Here is an 18,686-nt window from a genome sequence, read left to right as displayed (position 1 = left end):
TGAGCAGTCTGCCTTGAATAATGATTTCAATATGAATGGTGAATATATAGGTTTTTGCATTAAGGAATGCACATCTGGGTAGTGCTGTATGTACTTCATTCTTCTTTTATTTCTTATATATGTGTCTGTCAAGTTTTGAGATATTCTTCCAGTAGAAGTTGCAGAAAAAAATCCTATTGACAGATATGTCTACTCCTACTCTTTTCCACTTCTTCAAATAAAAAAACCTTTTGTAGTGTACATGAAAGTTCCAAAATCAAGGCTTCTTCACAGAGAACCACCTAATATCCGTTCTTTCATGTCTGTATCGAGGGTGTTCCAGTACAAGTAGCTTTGCTGATATCAACTGTGGCATTACAACATGGAGACAGAGGCCGTTTCTGAGTTAATCAGGTCACAAATTATTTTGGTCTTAAAGTGTATAAATCAACATCTTGACGTACACTGCTAAACTCTTGTTATAAGCTGGTAATATCAAAAAGGATTGCTTTAATGTATTTTCAGTATACGGCTGCATTGCAGAAGGTCTGCTCTGGTACACAGCTTGTACAATTAACATCATCAAGAAAGGCATGAGAGGAAACAGAAAAGCAGGTGGACAATACTTAAGTATGTTGGATAGTTAGAAATTTACTGAGTCTGACACAATTCCTTGGAGAATATTTAAAAAGTGTTCCTGTGAAATGGTGGATGATAGTTGAAGTTTCAGGACTCTGGAAAAGGGTCAGTTATGGTTTCTGGTTTTAAAGGGAGGTTATTAAGGGTTGGGGAACTATAGACCAATCACCTTAGTTTCAATGTGTGGAACAAGAATAGAAAAATACATAGAAGACCATGAGGTGAGTAACTGCATGAAGTTTGTGCAGAAAAAATCATATCAAACCAACCTAATCTATTTCTATCGAAGAGTAATAAGCCCTGTGAAGTGGCACAGGTCGTATAACATGACTTTTGTAAGGCTTTGACGTTAATTTGAATGAACAAAATGGAATTCAGTAAGAACAAGGGCGGTGTTTTATGCCAAAGGATGGTCAGCTACATCAGTAAAAGGTTTGGGCTAGCTGGTGTAGATGGCAGCTTACAAAGAAGTTACAGTGGGTTGTAAGTGAACATAAGTCTGTTGCCATATTCAGCACTGATTGATCTGAGTACATGATAAATCATTTTAGAACACACATTTGATCAGGATCAGGTTTGAACAAGTGATAGCATTCCTGTTGAATTACCAGAACGTGAGATATGATATCTATGTCAGTTTTACGCTGGTTGCAGGAAAACAAATTATACTTTTGCCAGAGCAACCTGAAGTTCACAAAAAATGTTTAAATATATTTGCATGAGTAAAGAGTTTTAGCGGGTCAGAGTCTTGCCTCATGTAGATCTCATTTTTTTGGTACTATATACTCTTATATCTTAAAAACAAAGGTACAGTCTTATTGAACTATTGCCTGAATTAACAAAACTGTGCTTTTGTGAAAAAGTAATGAGGAGCATCATAAGAAGTGTACTATGTGCAGAATTCTGTAACGGGAAAAATCTTAGGTCTCAAATCACAACCTATGAGGACAGATTGGGTGAACTGATTTAGGCTAGAGAAGACTGAAGAGAGATAATAGTCTTTTGATGTGTAAAAAGCATGGGCCAGCCGCTAAAAAAAGAGGAAATAAATTGGTCAATAGGACACAAAGCAGTATGTTTAAATTGTAGGAATGGTTGCACTAATGCTAGGAAAAGCCTTCTAACTGTAGAAATAATTAATATGCTTCTAGTTTGATGAAAGATTGCTTAGGGAGGTTTTGAAATTGATACTTCTGGGGAAGTTTAGAAAGAGTTGAGAAAAACATATGCGAGAAATAGGTAGAGCTGATTTTGCTATGGGGCATGAAGAAGAACTAAGTGACTTTTTGGGGCAGCCGCATTTTGGGGAGGAGGAGGTAGTTCAGTGTTTTGTAATCAAATTGTATCATTACTTTAGCTCACTTCAACAGCTAAATGTTCACAGATAGAGTATTTTACAATAAATCTAATCTTGAGATGACAGTAGCATGGATAATGCAGCATGATTACTGCTGGAGGGAAAATGTCATATTCCTCTTGCCAGGTACAGACGGAAAAATGTGCCTTTGGCTACTGGAGTTACCTTGGCACACTAGAGCAATCCAGGATCTAATATTCTTCTTGCCTTCGTAATACAGGCCTAGTCTGCAAATGGAGGTCGCACTCTTTTTTATATGGGGAACAATATAAGTTCCATCAACTCCTCTGATGCTTTCTTCAGCTTATGATTATTACCGGTTACATTTTGTCCATGCCCGAGGTTATATTGGCATACTCTATTTCTGCATGATTGCTTGACCCGTATACAATAAGCTTTAGGTATTTTATCTCAGTAGTTTTATTTGCTCTTCACCTATTAATTTGCAATATATGAAAGAGGAAATACCGTGTGTTTTTTTTTTTTTTTTGTAGAATGTCAACTAATGAAAACAGAGCGACCAAAGCCAAACACGTTCATAATCAGATGTCTTCAGTGGACCACTGTTATAGAGAGGACGTTCCATGTGGACACTCCGGAGGAACGGTGGGTTTATTTTTGTTTTACTTTCCATGTTCTTCCTGGTGAAGCCTCAGCACCTCTGCTGATATTGTGCAGTCATCAACATTTGGAAATATGACATTTTGAGCGCTTCTGAACAATTACTTATTTAAAAAATGTATATATCTGCTTCTGTAAAGTGTTATCCCACTTCATTTCTAGTGTAAGAACTGCCTACGAGTAGGTGGGATGAGTGTGTTTAAATAAGCCAAAACTATGTCATGGTATGTCTCTGAAGTGTTAAATTTTGAACAATAGAAGCTAGAAGCCTGCTTATTGAAGTATTTTCCAATCTTGCTGTCTTAGATTTTCCTTTTATTCCTCCTAATGTGCTCCTTTTTGGCACAGAAAGCAGTCTGTTTGTTATAATTTATTTTATGTTTACTTCTTAGCTTTTCTTGTTTCAGTAAATATGCACAGACTCTTTATGATTTAACTACTTTAGTGCACCAAGAGCGTATAGGAGACATGAAATGGTTTGCCTTATCAGAGTGTTCTGTACTCCATCTCTGGTTAGATGTATTGAGTCTTGCTACCTTGGGCATCTGACCTGTTGAGATTAATACTATGATTGGCTTTATTGATCTATTATTTGTATCAATAAATAGCTATGACTTTCCTTTTTGTATCACCTCTTTTATTAGTATTTTTACTTAGAGGTGTGTTTTTTTCTTTAATTCAACCTGGATATTGTTTCTCCACAATATCTTTCCTCTGTGCGTGCAATGTAACACGTCTTACGGCATTCCGTAATACCACCAGGTTCCTCCTGCATCCCCTGCTGGCTAGGCAAAAATCAACACATTCAGCACTGCATCTGGAGCTACGGCGTGCTGAGTCGCCAGCTAGTACATACGCGCTGGTTCGCCAGCAGACGCAGTAGCCATAGTCTGAGCTGCCCCTGCTTTTCCCTCAGTGGAAACTCTCGTTTGGGCCTGTCCCTTCCACACAGCCGTAGATTTTTATGGTACTTGTAGGAATTGAATTATCTTTGAGGCCTCGGTTTTCCTGGAAAATTTGGAATCAGCCAGGAAATTCAGTTTTAAGAGGAGGTGGAAAAAGAGCTGAATATACAGTGTGTTTGCATAAATCTCATTTATTTTCTGTGAAATATTTCAGGGTGAGGCAAGACACACAAAAACTCTCTTAAAATAGCAAATTATTATCAGATAGGAGATTATGTAGTATGCTCTGAGTTGTATTACACCCCTAGCAAGAGTTTTCAAGTTTTCACTATTAAAGTATTTACAAAATCAAACCCTGTTAATTCTTGTAATAAACTGTGCAGGGATTCTCTTTGATGCTGATTTAAATCCAATTCACCTTTTACACAATGCAGAACTTAGAAGGGAAATCAGAACAATTAATTTAAATGAGTTTTCTGCTGTGTAGCGTGGGAATTGCATGTTGAAACAACGTATTATGTGAGAAACATGAGAAACAATTTATTTGAATGTATTTTTGTGAGTTTCTGATAGGAATGTTGGCTTGTTCATGGTAGGGAAGAATGGACAGAAGCAATCCAGGCTGTAGCAGACAGACTTCAGAGGCAAGAAGAGGAGAGGATGAACTGTAGTCCAACTTCACAGATAGACAATATAGGAGAAGAGGAAATGGATGCTTCAACAACCCATCATAAAAGAAAGGTAATGACATTCCAAGATGACGGACAAGAGTAATATGTCAATAACTTGCATAGCACAGTCTAGTTGGCTAGAACAGTATGCACGGAAAGTGTTTCTACATAAATTTCAGTGCATTGCAAGCATAAAAGTGCATCTTTTTATTTCAGTAAAGCTGAACTCCTCTATTTTTATTTATTTATTATGTTATCTGATACAACACTTTTCAAACACAAAGTTCAACCTTTCAGGCGCATGTTAACATTCTGCTTATTGTTTGAAAGTCATTATATTATTTTCATCTTTTCCTTTTTGTTTGTTTACTCTTTGTGAACTATGGTAATAAAATATTTTCTTTAGGCAAGATGATTTGTCCCCTTTCTCATGTAAATAATCTCCAGTACAAATTAGATGATTTGCATGAGAAAGGCTACCAGAATTTGGCTTTTAATGACCTTATCTTTTGCTATCTGGGAAAATGACTGCTTTAGTTTTCTCTTACTTCACTGAAAACATGTTTTATTTTTTTGCAATCCTTCACAGATTTACTGTAAGTAGGAAAAGGTACACTGTTGGCTATAACATACTTATAGTTGTATCCCCAGAGTCAACAGGATAAACACACAACTTAGATTACACTTTAAAGAGTCAGTGCTACACAAAAATATGCTTGTTATTTTGTGTTTCCATTTTGTTTTGTGTTTATATATAAAGTACAGAATGCTCTTGAATAATAATAATGGATTCAAATAGATATCCCTCGTTTACTATACAAGATTGACAAGACTCAATGAATACACTGAAATGGCGTAAGAAAAGTGAACCTATTTTTATGGGACTGGTGTCATTCTTTCTAGCTAGAAACTGAAACCTGTTGAAGAAGTTTGCAGACACAGCAAAATCATCTTACAGCTAATGTGACTGAGTGCCCTTGAATCATGAACAGTGGAAAAAAATATTGAATATCTGCCTTTATTCATAGAACATGTTTTGTTTTTTTGCACTGTATGAAGCAAGAATCATAAAAAAATGAGTGGATGAAAACTATATCCGTATGAATATAACAGGTTTCATAGCAAATCTTAATTCTATCACGTCTTAACTTTTGAGAACTTGTTTGCAATTCTAACGTAGTTCTTTCATGTAGTTTCATTTTCATGTAATTTGCTAGCCCTTTTTACTATAGAAAAACTAATTATATCCAGCTGTGTCAATACCCTCATCATACATTGTCAAGTTGGAGGGGTTGACATTGAACTTTTAGCCTTGCAGCATAGATATTTAGTGATTATGCTTCGGGGTAAAATATGATAAGTGACAGCAAGAAAAAGACTATGTCCAAGATGTGTCAGCCTTTCTGAGAGGGAGTATGATTTTGTGGAAGGGATTGGGGTTTGCTCTATTAAAGAACTGAGCACTTTTCCAAGCTTGTGTGTCCTCTTAATGGAGTACAAAACTGCTGCATAACAACAGGCTTTTTCAAGGTTTCAAAAGTAATGCTAATGTAAGTAGTGTGTCTGAAATGTATGCTCCCCTAGTTCACACTGCAGTGTGTTTTCCTCTACAACAAGAAGGGGTTTGGGACTAGGAGGAGGAGGATCATTTTTGTTTCTATCTCACAGCTTACACTAAGCAATGCTGAAATAAGACGCTGCGACAGTGCATGTGCATTGCTACCGAACGTTGAATGACTTTGTCAAGAAGCCAAAAACAAGCTACAAAACAAACCTGAAGTAAGAAACCCTGGTATTCAACACCTGATAATACATCGAATTAAGTTTCTGTAGCTAGTAAAAGCACACTGATGACAATTGGCTATTATTTTTCCAAAACTCAAAATCCCACTGCAAATTTCTGCAGCTTTGGAAGACTTCATAAAAAGGTTATGAGAAGATTTTGGAACACTAAGTATGCACCGTATTATAGCAGAGTTGTCATTTCCTCTGCATTAAAAGAAAATGGGGAAAATATTTTTTTTAGATTGTATTTTCTGGTTAAGAACCATGCTCAGAAGCCTGATTTTTATGAAAACTTTTATAGTTGATAATCAGAACCATTTCAGTTACAACTATTTAGTGCGTTTTTCTCTCCTTTTTTATATTGGATTTATTTTAATTTCAAGGATTTTTTGCACATTGTGTCCTACACGTTTGTTTTGTCACCTGATCTTACATCTAAGCCCAGTGAGTTTTGCTTGTGCATACACCAGATGGTGTGTATATGAGTAGAAGAGCATAATCAGATTAACCAACAAGACAGAGTAGTTCTTCCTTAAAAAGTGGTAGAAGGTTTATAAAGAAAACAGTCTTAGAATATGGAACTTAATTGGGACAGACATGACAGCAATGTCCCTCATCAGATTACTTTAGAAAACCAAAAGACACTTATTTTGCACACATTTTTTTGAAAAATGGTATCAGTGTACCACTGAAGTTTTACGGTAGTAGCTTCACTAAAATTTTGAGGAATAGAGATTGGTAGTGAACTGCTTTTATTCCTTGCTGTATTGTTCGTTATGAGTAGGTTTCTTACCATTGAAATCAGCTGCAAACTTCTAGTGGTATAATCATTGTGCGTATGGAGAATTTTTTTTTTTCCATGAATTCCTTGGTACCTGTTGTAAGGGGGTATTCTTTTGAACAAGACACCCAAAGCTGGAGTTTTACAGAAGGCTGCTAATGCAGTTTCTTGTAGCTTCACTGCTTTTTCTTTGTTTATAGATTTATTTTTCAGGGTACAGAATAAATAAAGAATAGATTTGCAGAGGAAAACAAAAAACAATGTAGTGAGGAAAAATTCCATTTCCTCAGAGTTCTGAAGGAATAAAAGAAGTAGAAGAATGATCAAGAGAAAAGAATGCAAACATAGGGCAGCCTCCAAACTTGCTCACCTACATCCCACAGGTTTAGGATGTATTTCAAATTTTCCACCAGTTTTCAGTACAACCTTAGCTATGGCATGTGTGTTTTCATCTTCCAAGGTCTTGTGTTCTTTGGCAGGCATATTGAGTAACCCTGCACTGCATATCATCTCTAAGCCTTCTGCTAAGCTTCTAAGGAACAGGAGCATCAGGAGACTTTATTCTTAGAACTAGCACTATTCCCATAACCTGCTGTTATGCCACTGCTCAAAATCTTGCAAAACTATTATCTTCCTCTTTTGTATTTCTTTTTTAATATGTCTTCACCTAGCTTACAGCTAGATTCATGACTGATTTGGTGAATATTATATAAGGAAATTTTAGACGAATGAGTCTTTCAGCAGGACTGTCTTGCTGCTGTTAGCATCATACCCAGGACTGGTTGGCTGAGCCAAGATCCTCCTTCTGTGTAGAGGCAGTGGACCGCTTTTCTGAGCTGGCTTTGTTCAGGCTCTGATGGTCCCTCTCTGAATTGGATCTCTCAAGGAAGGCTGTATAGGAAAAAGCTACCCTTCTTAGGCTACTTATGGTCACACAAATTTCTGACTGTTAGAAGTGATAAATTATTAGGGTCATGAACTCAGTATTCTTTAGCAATAAAGCTGTTTTAGCTGGTCTCTGTGGGGTAAAGAGAGAGCTTTATGAATGAAGATATGGAGGATTCTGCCCAATTGCTTGTCTTTTTCCTGAATTGTGTTTCAAATGTGTTTTGGATTTTTCATGTGCTTTTGTCCGTTTTCTGAGCTTTAGCACAAAGAATAGCAAGAAAGTTTCTTTGTGTGTTTTTACATGGTTATCACAGAACTATCAGAGCTAATGACCTCATTTACTAATACCCATTGTGAAATTTGAGAAGTCTTACCTTCAGTTGAGGATGTATCATTAGTCGCGTAGTGGTGGTCGTCATGTGTTTTGATCACAACTTTGCATGCTATGTCATGCCAGTTAACAACAGTAAGAGGAATAACAATCTGAGAATATTCTTTACAAGAGTGAATTTTAGGTTTCCCAAACTAGGATATGTGACCTTGAATGTGTTTCAAACTTGACAGAAGTGAAATTATTTTTGCCACTTTTGGGGGTTATGACCAATCAACAGTAGATTTCCAGTGTAATAAACGTTGTGGTTGTATGGATAGGGGCATAAAAAAGAAAATAGACGTTTCTTGAGTCAGTGTTTGTGTGTATCTGTGCATGTGCAATAGACTTGTTTTTCCTTATACTGTAACTTTCTGATATTAATTACAGTAACTGGTGTATATATTTTAGTGTTAGAATTTCAGTTTTTGAAGTGATGAATATGGTGGAAATATGCGTCTAGTGAAAGGAAACAACCAAGACTAAGGTTGTAGGATATAATCATTATCCATGTGTATTTTCATTGAATTCTAGTTTTATTCTCCTAATGCTTCCTTTGTATTTTGAGGTAGCTGAGAGAGATTAATTGTGACTAAACAATATTAATTATTTTAAGAACTGCCAGCATGGTGGTATGTAAAATACAGAATGAAAGTCTATCTTGAGGAGGTTTAGATGAATTTATTATTCAAATTTTCTTCTGTGCACTTTTTTTTTTAAAAAAAGTGTGATATCCTTTACTTATCACTATATTTTCTCATAAACGCCTGTAAATTCAATCTTAACTCAAGCAATAAATATTCTGATTAGATGGTTATTTCTGGTCTTGTAGTGAACATTCTATCTTGTACTTCATTTTTGAAAATGACCAGCTTTGGATTGATTGCAAGTGCCATTTTCTCAGAATTTATGAAGAAACTAGAGCTAATTATTACTGACATTTCACTTACACCCCATTCCTCTCACTGATGGGAAGCAGTTTGTAGATTGATAGCAGTGTTTTCTAATACAGCCAACGTTCCCCACCTGCACAAGAAACCCACATTCTACCAGCTCTCCATCACTTACTGAATGTATTACTAACTTGGGAAAATGTCATGTATTTATTTAACAGGTTATCTGTAGAGGTAAGAAAAGTAATTCTATGGACAGGATCAAAGATAAAATGGATTTTGGTAACAAGTCAGTGCATACTACTTTGAAAGGTCCTGTGAAAAGACTGGGAACTTTTGACTTAAGAATGTTCACATCCTCTGGTTCACAACAACAAAAAAAAAATCTATGTAACCATGTTACTGTCTGTCTTCTAATAATTCTTACCATTTTTACATTAATTACTCTTTGATTTGCTTATAGAGATCATAAGTCATATGTGTTTTCCTCTGTCCTCCTGCACAGAGAAGAAAGACGTCTCAAAATTATTTTAAGTGACAGGTTGCAGGAATGTGATAGGAGAAAGATTAAAAAAAGAAGAAATACTTAAAACCCTGATAAGTAAAGAATCAGTGTGTTGAAAGAATACCAGTGTGATGGTAAACATTTGTAAGGAATAGCTGAATTAGTATTTGGAATAAAAACAACTATGAAATATTTCTAGAAAAGTAATAATTGTAGGCTTTGACTAAATATTAAAAAGATAGGAAAAGTATACCCTTCCTATTGTAACTGAGCTTGAGCAGTGTTTACCTCTAGTTCTAAAATGTGTCTATAAGCCAAACTCCTAGAGTTCACTATTATCAGCACTTTCATTGTGGCAAGAAAAGCCTTCATAACTCTTTGTTTGATAATCACTAATAATTTATGTTCAATAAACTATGAGCTTATTGTATTAATAATAAACCTATACATGTATTAATAATAGAACTACCTTTGTACTCACCTGTTATTGTGGTTTTGTGCAGCTCTATCTATTATACTAGTTTTTGGAAAAACTGATCATTTAACCTCAACTTTACACTCACTTGTATGGATTTGCTTTAGGTAATAAGTGTATTGAGCCTCTAACAGCCCTCTTAGCTACGCTTCTTACTGGGATAAGTGCAGTTTTGTTCTTCGTGATGTGAGGTGTATTTGGCAGCAAAACCAGATCTGTCACATAGTGCAAATTGTGATAGTATGTTTAAGTGTGAGCAAAACATGAAATTCACCGAGGTCAGTTTGCTCAGAAGCTACCAATCATCCATTAGATGAGGGGAAAAAAAATCATTTCCTGCTGATTTAGCTAGAAAATTGGTACGTGGAAAGTATTTTCTCATTAAGAAGGCTTTGAAATACGCAAGGTTTCCAGGTGCTACCTGAAGTAGTCTGTTGAAAACATTTTACAGCCAAAGAGCTTTTAAGTTGCAGATTGAGCACTTAAAATGTAAGGTATTACAGCATTAATGTGATTGGTGAAACTTGAATTCTAACCCTTATGTGAGCAGATTTCAAACTGACTCAAGAGTGAGCAATCGCATACGTTATTTTTACGGTTTGGCAACAGGACTTGAACACAGGAACTTTAGATCTGCAGCAACGGTCTCATGCACTTGGACTTAGAGGAATGAATAATTTCAGCAGTAAATTTTGCCATTTATTCTCTCTCATAAGAGTGAATATGTTTTGCTGACGCTCTTTGTGCCGCACTTACCTGAGGATGTGTCCAGTAGCTCTGTACTACTGGAATGTGTGAGATATATAGGTATTATTAGAGGTGCTTCTACTAGGGATAAGGAAAGTATTAATTCCGTTGTGGAAGACAAAAATAAAAGTTTATCTGGAAGGGTAGCATTCAAAAACACTGCCGCAGACTGCAGCTGGTGCAGGCCAGGAAGATGAAAGAAGAGGCAAATTCTCTTGCCCTCACACAACAGGATTAAAGATGTCTAACATAGGGAACTGAGACTCGGGGGGTGTATAATTACTGTTTATAAATGTTTTGAGGTATATCACTCCCTATGAAAGAGGAAGAGGGTAATTTATACTATGGATCAATATTATACCAGGAATCAATGAGCATACAGATGGACTGCTGGAGAAAGGCCCAGAGTCTGAAAGTGAGAGTTTCTGGAATAGACTGCCACTTGACAGAAAGCGGAGAAAAAATTCAAGAAGAATCAGGATCAGGCTACTCTTAAAGGATGCTTACTCAACTTATGAAGAGGGTTATGGTATAATGATCTATGGTGGCAGAGCCCGTGACTGAGTGATCATTAGCTTTTTTCAAGTTGGAACCCTAGCTTCTGTTTCCATCACTGGAAGCCCTGGAGGTTAGAGGCTGAATATTCAAGGTATATATTTTGTACATTTGCTTCCAGGATTGCATGTCTGAGTGACTGTGCCTTTAATTACTCTTTTCTGAGAGACAGGGCTTTCCTCTGAAAAACACCTGATAAAAAACACCTGCACCTTGTGCAGCTTCTGGGATGTTGAGCAGAATAAGAATTAGCTTTGCTTAGAGAAGATGATTATTTGGTCAGCAGTAAGGCTAATGGAATGCATGAAGATGCTAACGTAAGCATTAAAAGAAGCAAGGCTAGGGCCCGTATTTATCTAGCTCTTAACCAAGTATACCTTACCTCTAACAAAGTTATTTTAGGGGGATTGGGAGGTGGCTCCTCCTTCCCTTTTATTTTCCTGCCTCCTATCCATGTGAATTACTACATGAAATATGTTGAGCTGTTAAAAATTGACCAACTGTATTCATATTGAATACATCATATTTTTAATATCCATAAAGGTAAGCTTTTCACTTTTCTACCTAGAGGGCAATACAGATGCATCTGGTGTACATGAAACATGAACAAACAAAGCTTAATAAGAAAACATGTTGGAACTAGAATAACTCTGTTGAGACTACTTTTCTGCTAAAGCAAAGTAAGAATGAGAAATAGCTACTCCTCCAAGAGGAACACTGCATTTAGGGGATGTTGTTGTCTTTTAGAGCTTTTTAATGCTTTTCTCCAAGTAAAATCTCTCTGGATTTCCTGAAATATATGGTTTTTAAAGCCCTTATTACACAGATTTTTCAATATTGAAGGAGAAACAGCTTCTCCATGGATTTTAAGTTTGTAGTTTGTTTTCACCTGTGCAGTTGTTGCTCAAATTTCTGTGAGTATATTTATGCCTTTTATCTGAAGATATATTGAGACAGTCAGTTTAAGGCCTGCAGGATTTAGCGCAGCTGCTCTCATCTCTTTGCACGGCACTTCTTAAAGATTGGGGTTCCTGGGTGCCTGAGCTGGCTGGATGTGTTGGTGTGGTGCTGTGCCCCAGCCAGGAACAGTGTGCTGAAAGATGTGCTGTGGAAACATGCAATGGAAGCCAGCTGCCTGAGCTGGCAGAATAAACCCTGCTGTCAATCCAAAGTGACTTGTGGAGAGCTACTCTGTTGTCCCTGTCTTATGCTTCTCAGGGTGTCATGCAGGTTTTTCTGCATCCCTCCCCCCGATCTTTGCATCTAATACATAGACTCTCTAGGGTTTGACATTCCTGAACTAGCTGGGAAATGAACTTGCAGAGCTAAGCTGGTTACTGACTCAAGCTTTAGGCTCATGAAAGTGGCTAAACTGCCTTTGGATCTGAAATGGCCTGGTCACATCCTTTCTGTGTGCAGTGCTCCGCTTGAGCTGATCAGCCTACTTGACTCAAAGTGACTCAACTGTGAAACCAGCTCTTGGATGCATATGTCTGCTATGTGTTTACCCTGTAAAGTAGATACTTGGAAGGTCTGTATAACTGAGTTACATGGAAGACTAAAACATGCCCCCTTCTCCTTTTTGGAGCCAGATTGATTAATGTAAAAACCATGTAACAGTAATCTGTACTGAAAAATTTTTAAAAGTCATCTTCTAATGCAAAATAAGAGACTGTTACAGAGTCTTACTGGTGTACTATTCTGGTGACGATCATGTATGGTTCAAAAAAGCCGTTAGCGCGGTGGTTGGTGTTAAAAGTGTGGTGAATTAATAGATTTTTCCTAATGTCCCTAATAATGTAGGAGTTGACAGTTAGAAGTGCAGAGGTCATGGTATAGGCTAAAAATTTCTTCTGTATGTGCTTTCTAAAAATAAGCCTGTCTGTGTAGTATACTGTACAGTAATTCAGAGAACTATAACAGTATTGTTGAACAATATATCCTTGTAGTTTAAGGATACAGTTCACTATTATACATTTAATACCTGTTTAAGTTATTAAATACTGTAGGCAAGGGCAACTCACGCAAGTTTACCTACTTGTGTAAACTGTTCTTACCTTTATATTGATAATACCATTTGGTCATATGCAGACAAATTTGTGTGCATACTGGAACTGCATAGCGTAAGTCTGGCTAATCCTTATTTCCTTTCTCCATGTAGACAATGAATGATTTTGACTATTTAAAGCTACTGGGCAAAGGCACGTTTGGCAAAGTTATCCTGGTCCGAGAGAAGGCTAGTGGGAAATACTACGCTATGAAGATTTTGAAAAAAGAAGTCATTATTGCGAAGGTAAGGAAGGCTATAGTTATACTACTGTGTCAAAATTCTCAGTGGAATAATCAATATCTAATGCGTAAGATGTGTTTGACTTTTGATGGTAACTGAATTTCTATAGAAATGCGTGTGTACCTTCAGAAAACGAGTACAAAGCTTTCTTTATGTGTGCACATTTTGCATGCCTTCTTCTACTGTCTTATAATCCTGAGTGTGCTAAAGCATTGAGAGAGTTTGTGTGGGAAGACAGTGCAATCCAAGTTTAAAACAAGTAAAAGTGTGTTGTAGGGTGTATTATGCACTTAATTTTTGTTTTCTAAATGAACTGCAAGTCTAATCAGGTAAATACAATTAATTTGATAGGCCTATACTCTGTTCCTGCTACATTACATTAAGTAGCTGTGCATAGGAATAGCATTTTCCCTTTTTCAGTTCATGAGGAACTAGAAAAGTCTAAAGTCGTATCTGAAGAGATGATGTTAAACTGACACTGTCCAGTCACGTGAAGTTGGTCAGGTTAGCATTATTAACTCTCATATGTAGTCACAATTTTATGGGTTTAAACTTGAAGATTGTTTACTCTGACTTTTGTTCCTGCAATTCTCAAGTTCCAAATCCCGTTTGCACAGAAGACATTGAAAGCAAAAGCCCTACATTCTCTATCAGCATGAGGCAGTTAAAAGTAATCCCAATTAGTAAGTAGGCAGACTTTTGAGGGGTATGAGTCTAACTCAAGATTTTTGAATGCTTGAGGCTAGCAGTACCAGTATTCTTGAAAACCGAATATGGATAGCAACTGTCATGGATTATATGTGTTTTATTTTAAAATGTCCTTCATGATTTTCCAACCAAGGAGCTGTGCAGTCTGTCTCTGTGTTTGTCTGTCACTGACCTTCTAATAACTTTGGAATCTGTTGACTAATTTCAATTCAATTTGATGGAGGACCAGTAACCTCAAAGATGCTTACATTTCTTTGAGCTTCATGAAAATCGGCCCATGTGAAGTGGAGGGACCTAAATGCTTGTCTTCAGTGGAGAAGAGGCTGGCCTGTGAGTTCTGTTTGCCCTTAGCAGCCAGCCTACGTGTGCTGGAAGGCCAGGCAGCATGGGTACAGTTTGAATTGACCACAACAGACAGGGCCTTTTTCTTCTTGGCAATCAGGAGAAATGAGAAGAAGCTAGGATATCGCCTTTTCTGTGTTCTCCTGAGTCTGCACACGAGTGAGCATCTCAGTGGCCCTTCTTGAAAGGCTTTCTAAATTACAGCAGTCTCTTGAGGTTGCCATGTGGGCCTCAGCGTCTATATGGTGCTGCATGATGCAGCTCTGTCTCCCCTTTCCCCAGTGCTCTGTTCACCCATGGCATTTGGAGGTTACTTAGGGGATCCTTACGTCTAACTTTTTTGAGTTCCTGTTCTGCCTCAGCTCTTTTATACCTTCCAAGCCCTTCTGAACCCTGTCATAAGTATTTCAGCATGTTTCTTTGTATCAGTAAAACAAAGTCATGTTTTATTCATTTATTTTTTTTTTACATTGATGGCTACTATAGTATCACTGCGTTTTTTAAAAACTTAAAACTGTTTCTTAACTGGCTAACCTTGTCTTTCTCTGTTTAGCCAAAAATTGCTGTTGATTAAACTATTCAGAAAGCCAGAGAAATTCTGATGAGGTGGGAATGCAACCGTTTGTTGATCTGTCTACCTGAAAACAGCAAATAGTTCAGTTATATATTGGACATAACTTGGCACTTACTGAAGCAGACCACGGTCTGTTTTTCTGCCTGTTTGTGTTTCTTTTGACTAACAAAAAGATTCACTGTGTGAGGAAACACAGCTTTCATCCTATGATGAAAACGGAAGCAGCTCAGTCTTCTAATTTTGATTAGAACTGTAATTCATTTTTGAAGGGAGTTCTTTTAAGTTTTCCATAGTGTAGTTGTATATTGATTAAAAAGTTGATGAAAGAATAAAAACTAGACTAAATATAGGTCTTCACAAGTGAAGCAGTCATATTTTTCAGTTGTAGCCACCAAGAATGAGTTTTCCACTTCTCCCAACACTGAAAACAAAAGTTAACTTTAGTCTGAACAGTTGGCTTAGCTGGCTCACCCAGTCAGCCAGCTGACAGATTTATTAGTCACCATGGGGACTAATAAATAACATTTAACTCTGAAGAACAGAGTTAACAGTCACGTCACTAGAAAGAATAGATCTGCACTCCCAGCTCAACTTACAGTGTGATATAATGCTCACTAGAGAAAGTCCTATCTGTAATAGTAAGTATAATACGAGGCAGGAAAGTGGTGCATTGGCAACTGTGTGTAGAAGGTTGTATATCATCTGCCTAGTTCAAACTAAATCTATTGATCCTAAATTTTCATGACAGACTAAAATTTCACGTATCAGGGAACTGCCACCAGTTTTATAAATTTTGGGACAATTCCAGAAAAACTGGCCATTGCCAGCTTTTTATGTCCTATATTTGGTGAACCACTGAGGTTATAAACAAAAGCCTCATATCTGTGAAAATGATTAAATTTTCACTGCACTCCTGATAAAATCGCATGCGGAATTTAGATCCATTCCTTTTTAAGTGTTGCTTTTTCTACTTAATTCTAATCTACACTTCATGGTTCATATGGAGAAATGATAGGACCCCTATTTTACTCATGAGGGCAATAGCAGTTTATATAGGCTGAAGATTTACTCAAATGATAACTAGTAAAGAATGAGATTTCCAAAAAATGTCTCATTTTGTCTTCATTAACAGGAAATAAAATGAGTAGCAGAGCAATGTTTTGTTTGCTTTTGAAAGCTTAAAAAGTGCTCTACAGTGAAACTACTGAGAACGTGTAATTAATCCCTAACTTCTGCTTTAATGGTATTGAAAGTTGTATCAAATTTTAAAAGTAGAAGTAAAGTGAAATTGAAATAAGAATTCAAACAACTTAATTATCCTCATGTAAAAAGTCTCTAAAATGATGTAGTACAATGCTATGCATGTGTGTATTAACAGTTTCCTCATACGTAAGCTCTTAATTCTGTATTTAGGTCATTAACATATAATGGAAGCTTTTGGAGTTGACGTTTCCAAAAATTAAGCCAACATCCAACTAACTTACATTCTCTATTTAAATTTTTTTTAAATTTTGGCCGTTATAAAATGTTGAGAGTTTACAAATACTGCACTGATCTCCCTACTTTTTTGGTCTGCCGTCTGAATCAGAGCATAAGCTCTTTTTTCTACATCACCAGTTGAAAACGTTTTGTAGATTACATCCGGTCACTGATGTCAGAGTCCAGTACTCTCTGACCAAGTTCTTTTAGATATTGCACACTTAGGGAGAGTGCGATGTTTAATGTAAAAGTTTATTTTTGAAGATACTTGATGTTACTCGGGATTTTTGATTTAGCCGAGAGATTCAGGAATATACTGAAATCACAGTTCAAGTGTACAGTTATACAGTTCAGTCACAGTACCAGTGTGATTGCTGTTCCCAGTCTCTATAATACGCTCAGCATCACGATGCTGGGCGTCCCCAGTCGCCAGGAAGGAGTACGTGGGTTGATGCCAGCTCATGCCTTTTGCTCTCTTTGAAGAGCAAGATTTTTGAAGAGAGATTCCTTTGTTAGTTGTTGAGATTTTGTACTCTTTATTGGGCTGAGCCATGTATACACTTCTCCCATGCTGGACTGGCTAATCTCGGGGAGACATTCACATTCTTTTGATCAGCTCAGGAAGAAACATTTACATCTGGTCCAATTAACGGCTACGGCTACTTATCTAAGACAAAGGTCACCCTTGGTCCCCTTTGCGTTGAGATAAAGTGAGTTACTCTGTGCAATAGCAAGGATTCATGAGCCACATCCTACCTTGTTCCTGAGCCTCTGTGGGCACCTCGCCCTCTTAGCCTTCTTCCATTGAAGGGGTTATTGGTCACAACTGAAGAGCAGAATAAAAATGGGTGGCAAGTCTGTTGAATTTGTTTTTACAAGGCTACTATTTATTGCAGAATGTAACAAACTTGTTCCAATTCTAGATGAAGTACTTTATTTAGTTTTGTTATATGAATGTTAAACTTCTTTACACTTTCAGTATCTCCTCAATTAGCAGATACGTTTTGTGCTTTACTGTGGCTCTTTTTATTGAAGCCTGATGGCCTTAGAGTCTTCTTGTTGGGTGAAGACTTAGCAGGTCCAGTTTTTGCAGTAAAAATGAACTGTAACACAGGGCTCCCTCTTGCCTCCCTGTTCCTAATACTTTGGGATTTTGGATTCCCTCTCTTTTCAATAGCAGTATGGAAATGGATTGTCATTTGCCTGGCAGAAAATGCAAATGGAACCTGAGGTTTCTTGGGATGAGAACAAATCAGATATTTAAGCTTTGGGAAGTGTTGAGAAGTTTTATGAAGTTAATGGGATAGAAAAAAACCTAAGAATAAAAAAGTAAGTTAAAGTTCACCTTGTGTTAAGATTTATTTTTGTCAGGCTAGAAACGTTCTCTTCTGGTCCCGTGGAGCCCAGGCTTTTTTCTCGTGCTGTCCCTTGCCTTTCTTCTTTTCCTTCCCTGTTTGAGGAATCCCATCCAGAATATGTCCTGGGGAAGGATGCCTAGCAGGAGAGCTGCAAGGTACAGACTAAGGATACAGGGTTGTCAGCTGCTGAGGAGATGAGCTGCTTCCTCTTAGACAGGGGCCCAAGATGAGAAATAACAGTAGCGGAGAGGAGGGAGCTCCCTGAAATGCTGGCTGTGCTCTCCATGCTGCCTGCTCCCTCCTGTTAAAGCTCTTGCTGCCACCCTCAACACACAGCAGGAGCCTGTTTCCGATTGCGGCATCTCCTCAGCAGTCCCTCCCTCCAGTTTCTTCTGCCCCGTTGACAATTGTTCATCTGGTCTGTTAAAAAAACTTTCAGGAAAAAATAGCTGTGTGCTGAGGGGACAGAGAGAGAAAACCCCTTTTCATTTGTTCATAGGTGTCAGTAAATACAGTAAGTTTAAATTCATGTTTTCGGTTGTTCTTTTTTCCCAAGATGGGAGGCATATTCATAAAGCCTAGCATACAGCTTACTTCATATCGCAGTTCTTTATAAGAAGAACTTCTAACAATATGCTGGAAAATCTAGACATTTCTCATTGAACTATTTTTTGTTTTTCTTCCAGTATGTGGTTGTAGTATACACTCAGTGTTGCACTGCTGTTCAGCTAAATGGCATCATAATTTATTACCACTAATTCTGT

General features: G+C 37.2%; 1 protein-coding gene across 5 annotated transcripts in view; it reads left to right on the top strand.

The window, feature by feature from the left end:
* Positions 1 to 18,686, top strand: part of AKT3 (AKT serine/threonine kinase 3) — a 165,649-nt gene that overhangs the window by 94,375 nt on the left and 52,588 nt on the right. For all 5 annotated transcript variants that reach the window (XM_068939307.1, XM_068939303.1, XM_068939305.1 and 2 more), the window contains 3 exons: positions 2,470 to 2,581; positions 4,098 to 4,242; positions 13,333 to 13,464. In XM_068939307.1, coding sequence (XP_068795408.1) covers positions 2,470 to 2,581; positions 4,098 to 4,242; positions 13,333 to 13,464 — 389 coding nt within the window. The remainder of the gene's footprint in view (positions 1 to 2,469; positions 2,582 to 4,097; positions 4,243 to 13,332; positions 13,465 to 18,686) is intronic.

The sequence above is a fragment of the Struthio camelus genome, chromosome 3 (assembly GCF_040807025.1).
Source record: "Struthio camelus isolate bStrCam1 chromosome 3, bStrCam1.hap1, whole genome shotgun sequence".
Classification (NCBI taxonomy): Eukaryota; Metazoa; Chordata; class Aves; order Struthioniformes; family Struthionidae; genus Struthio; species Struthio camelus.
This window is presented reverse-complemented; position numbering and strand designations above follow the sequence as displayed.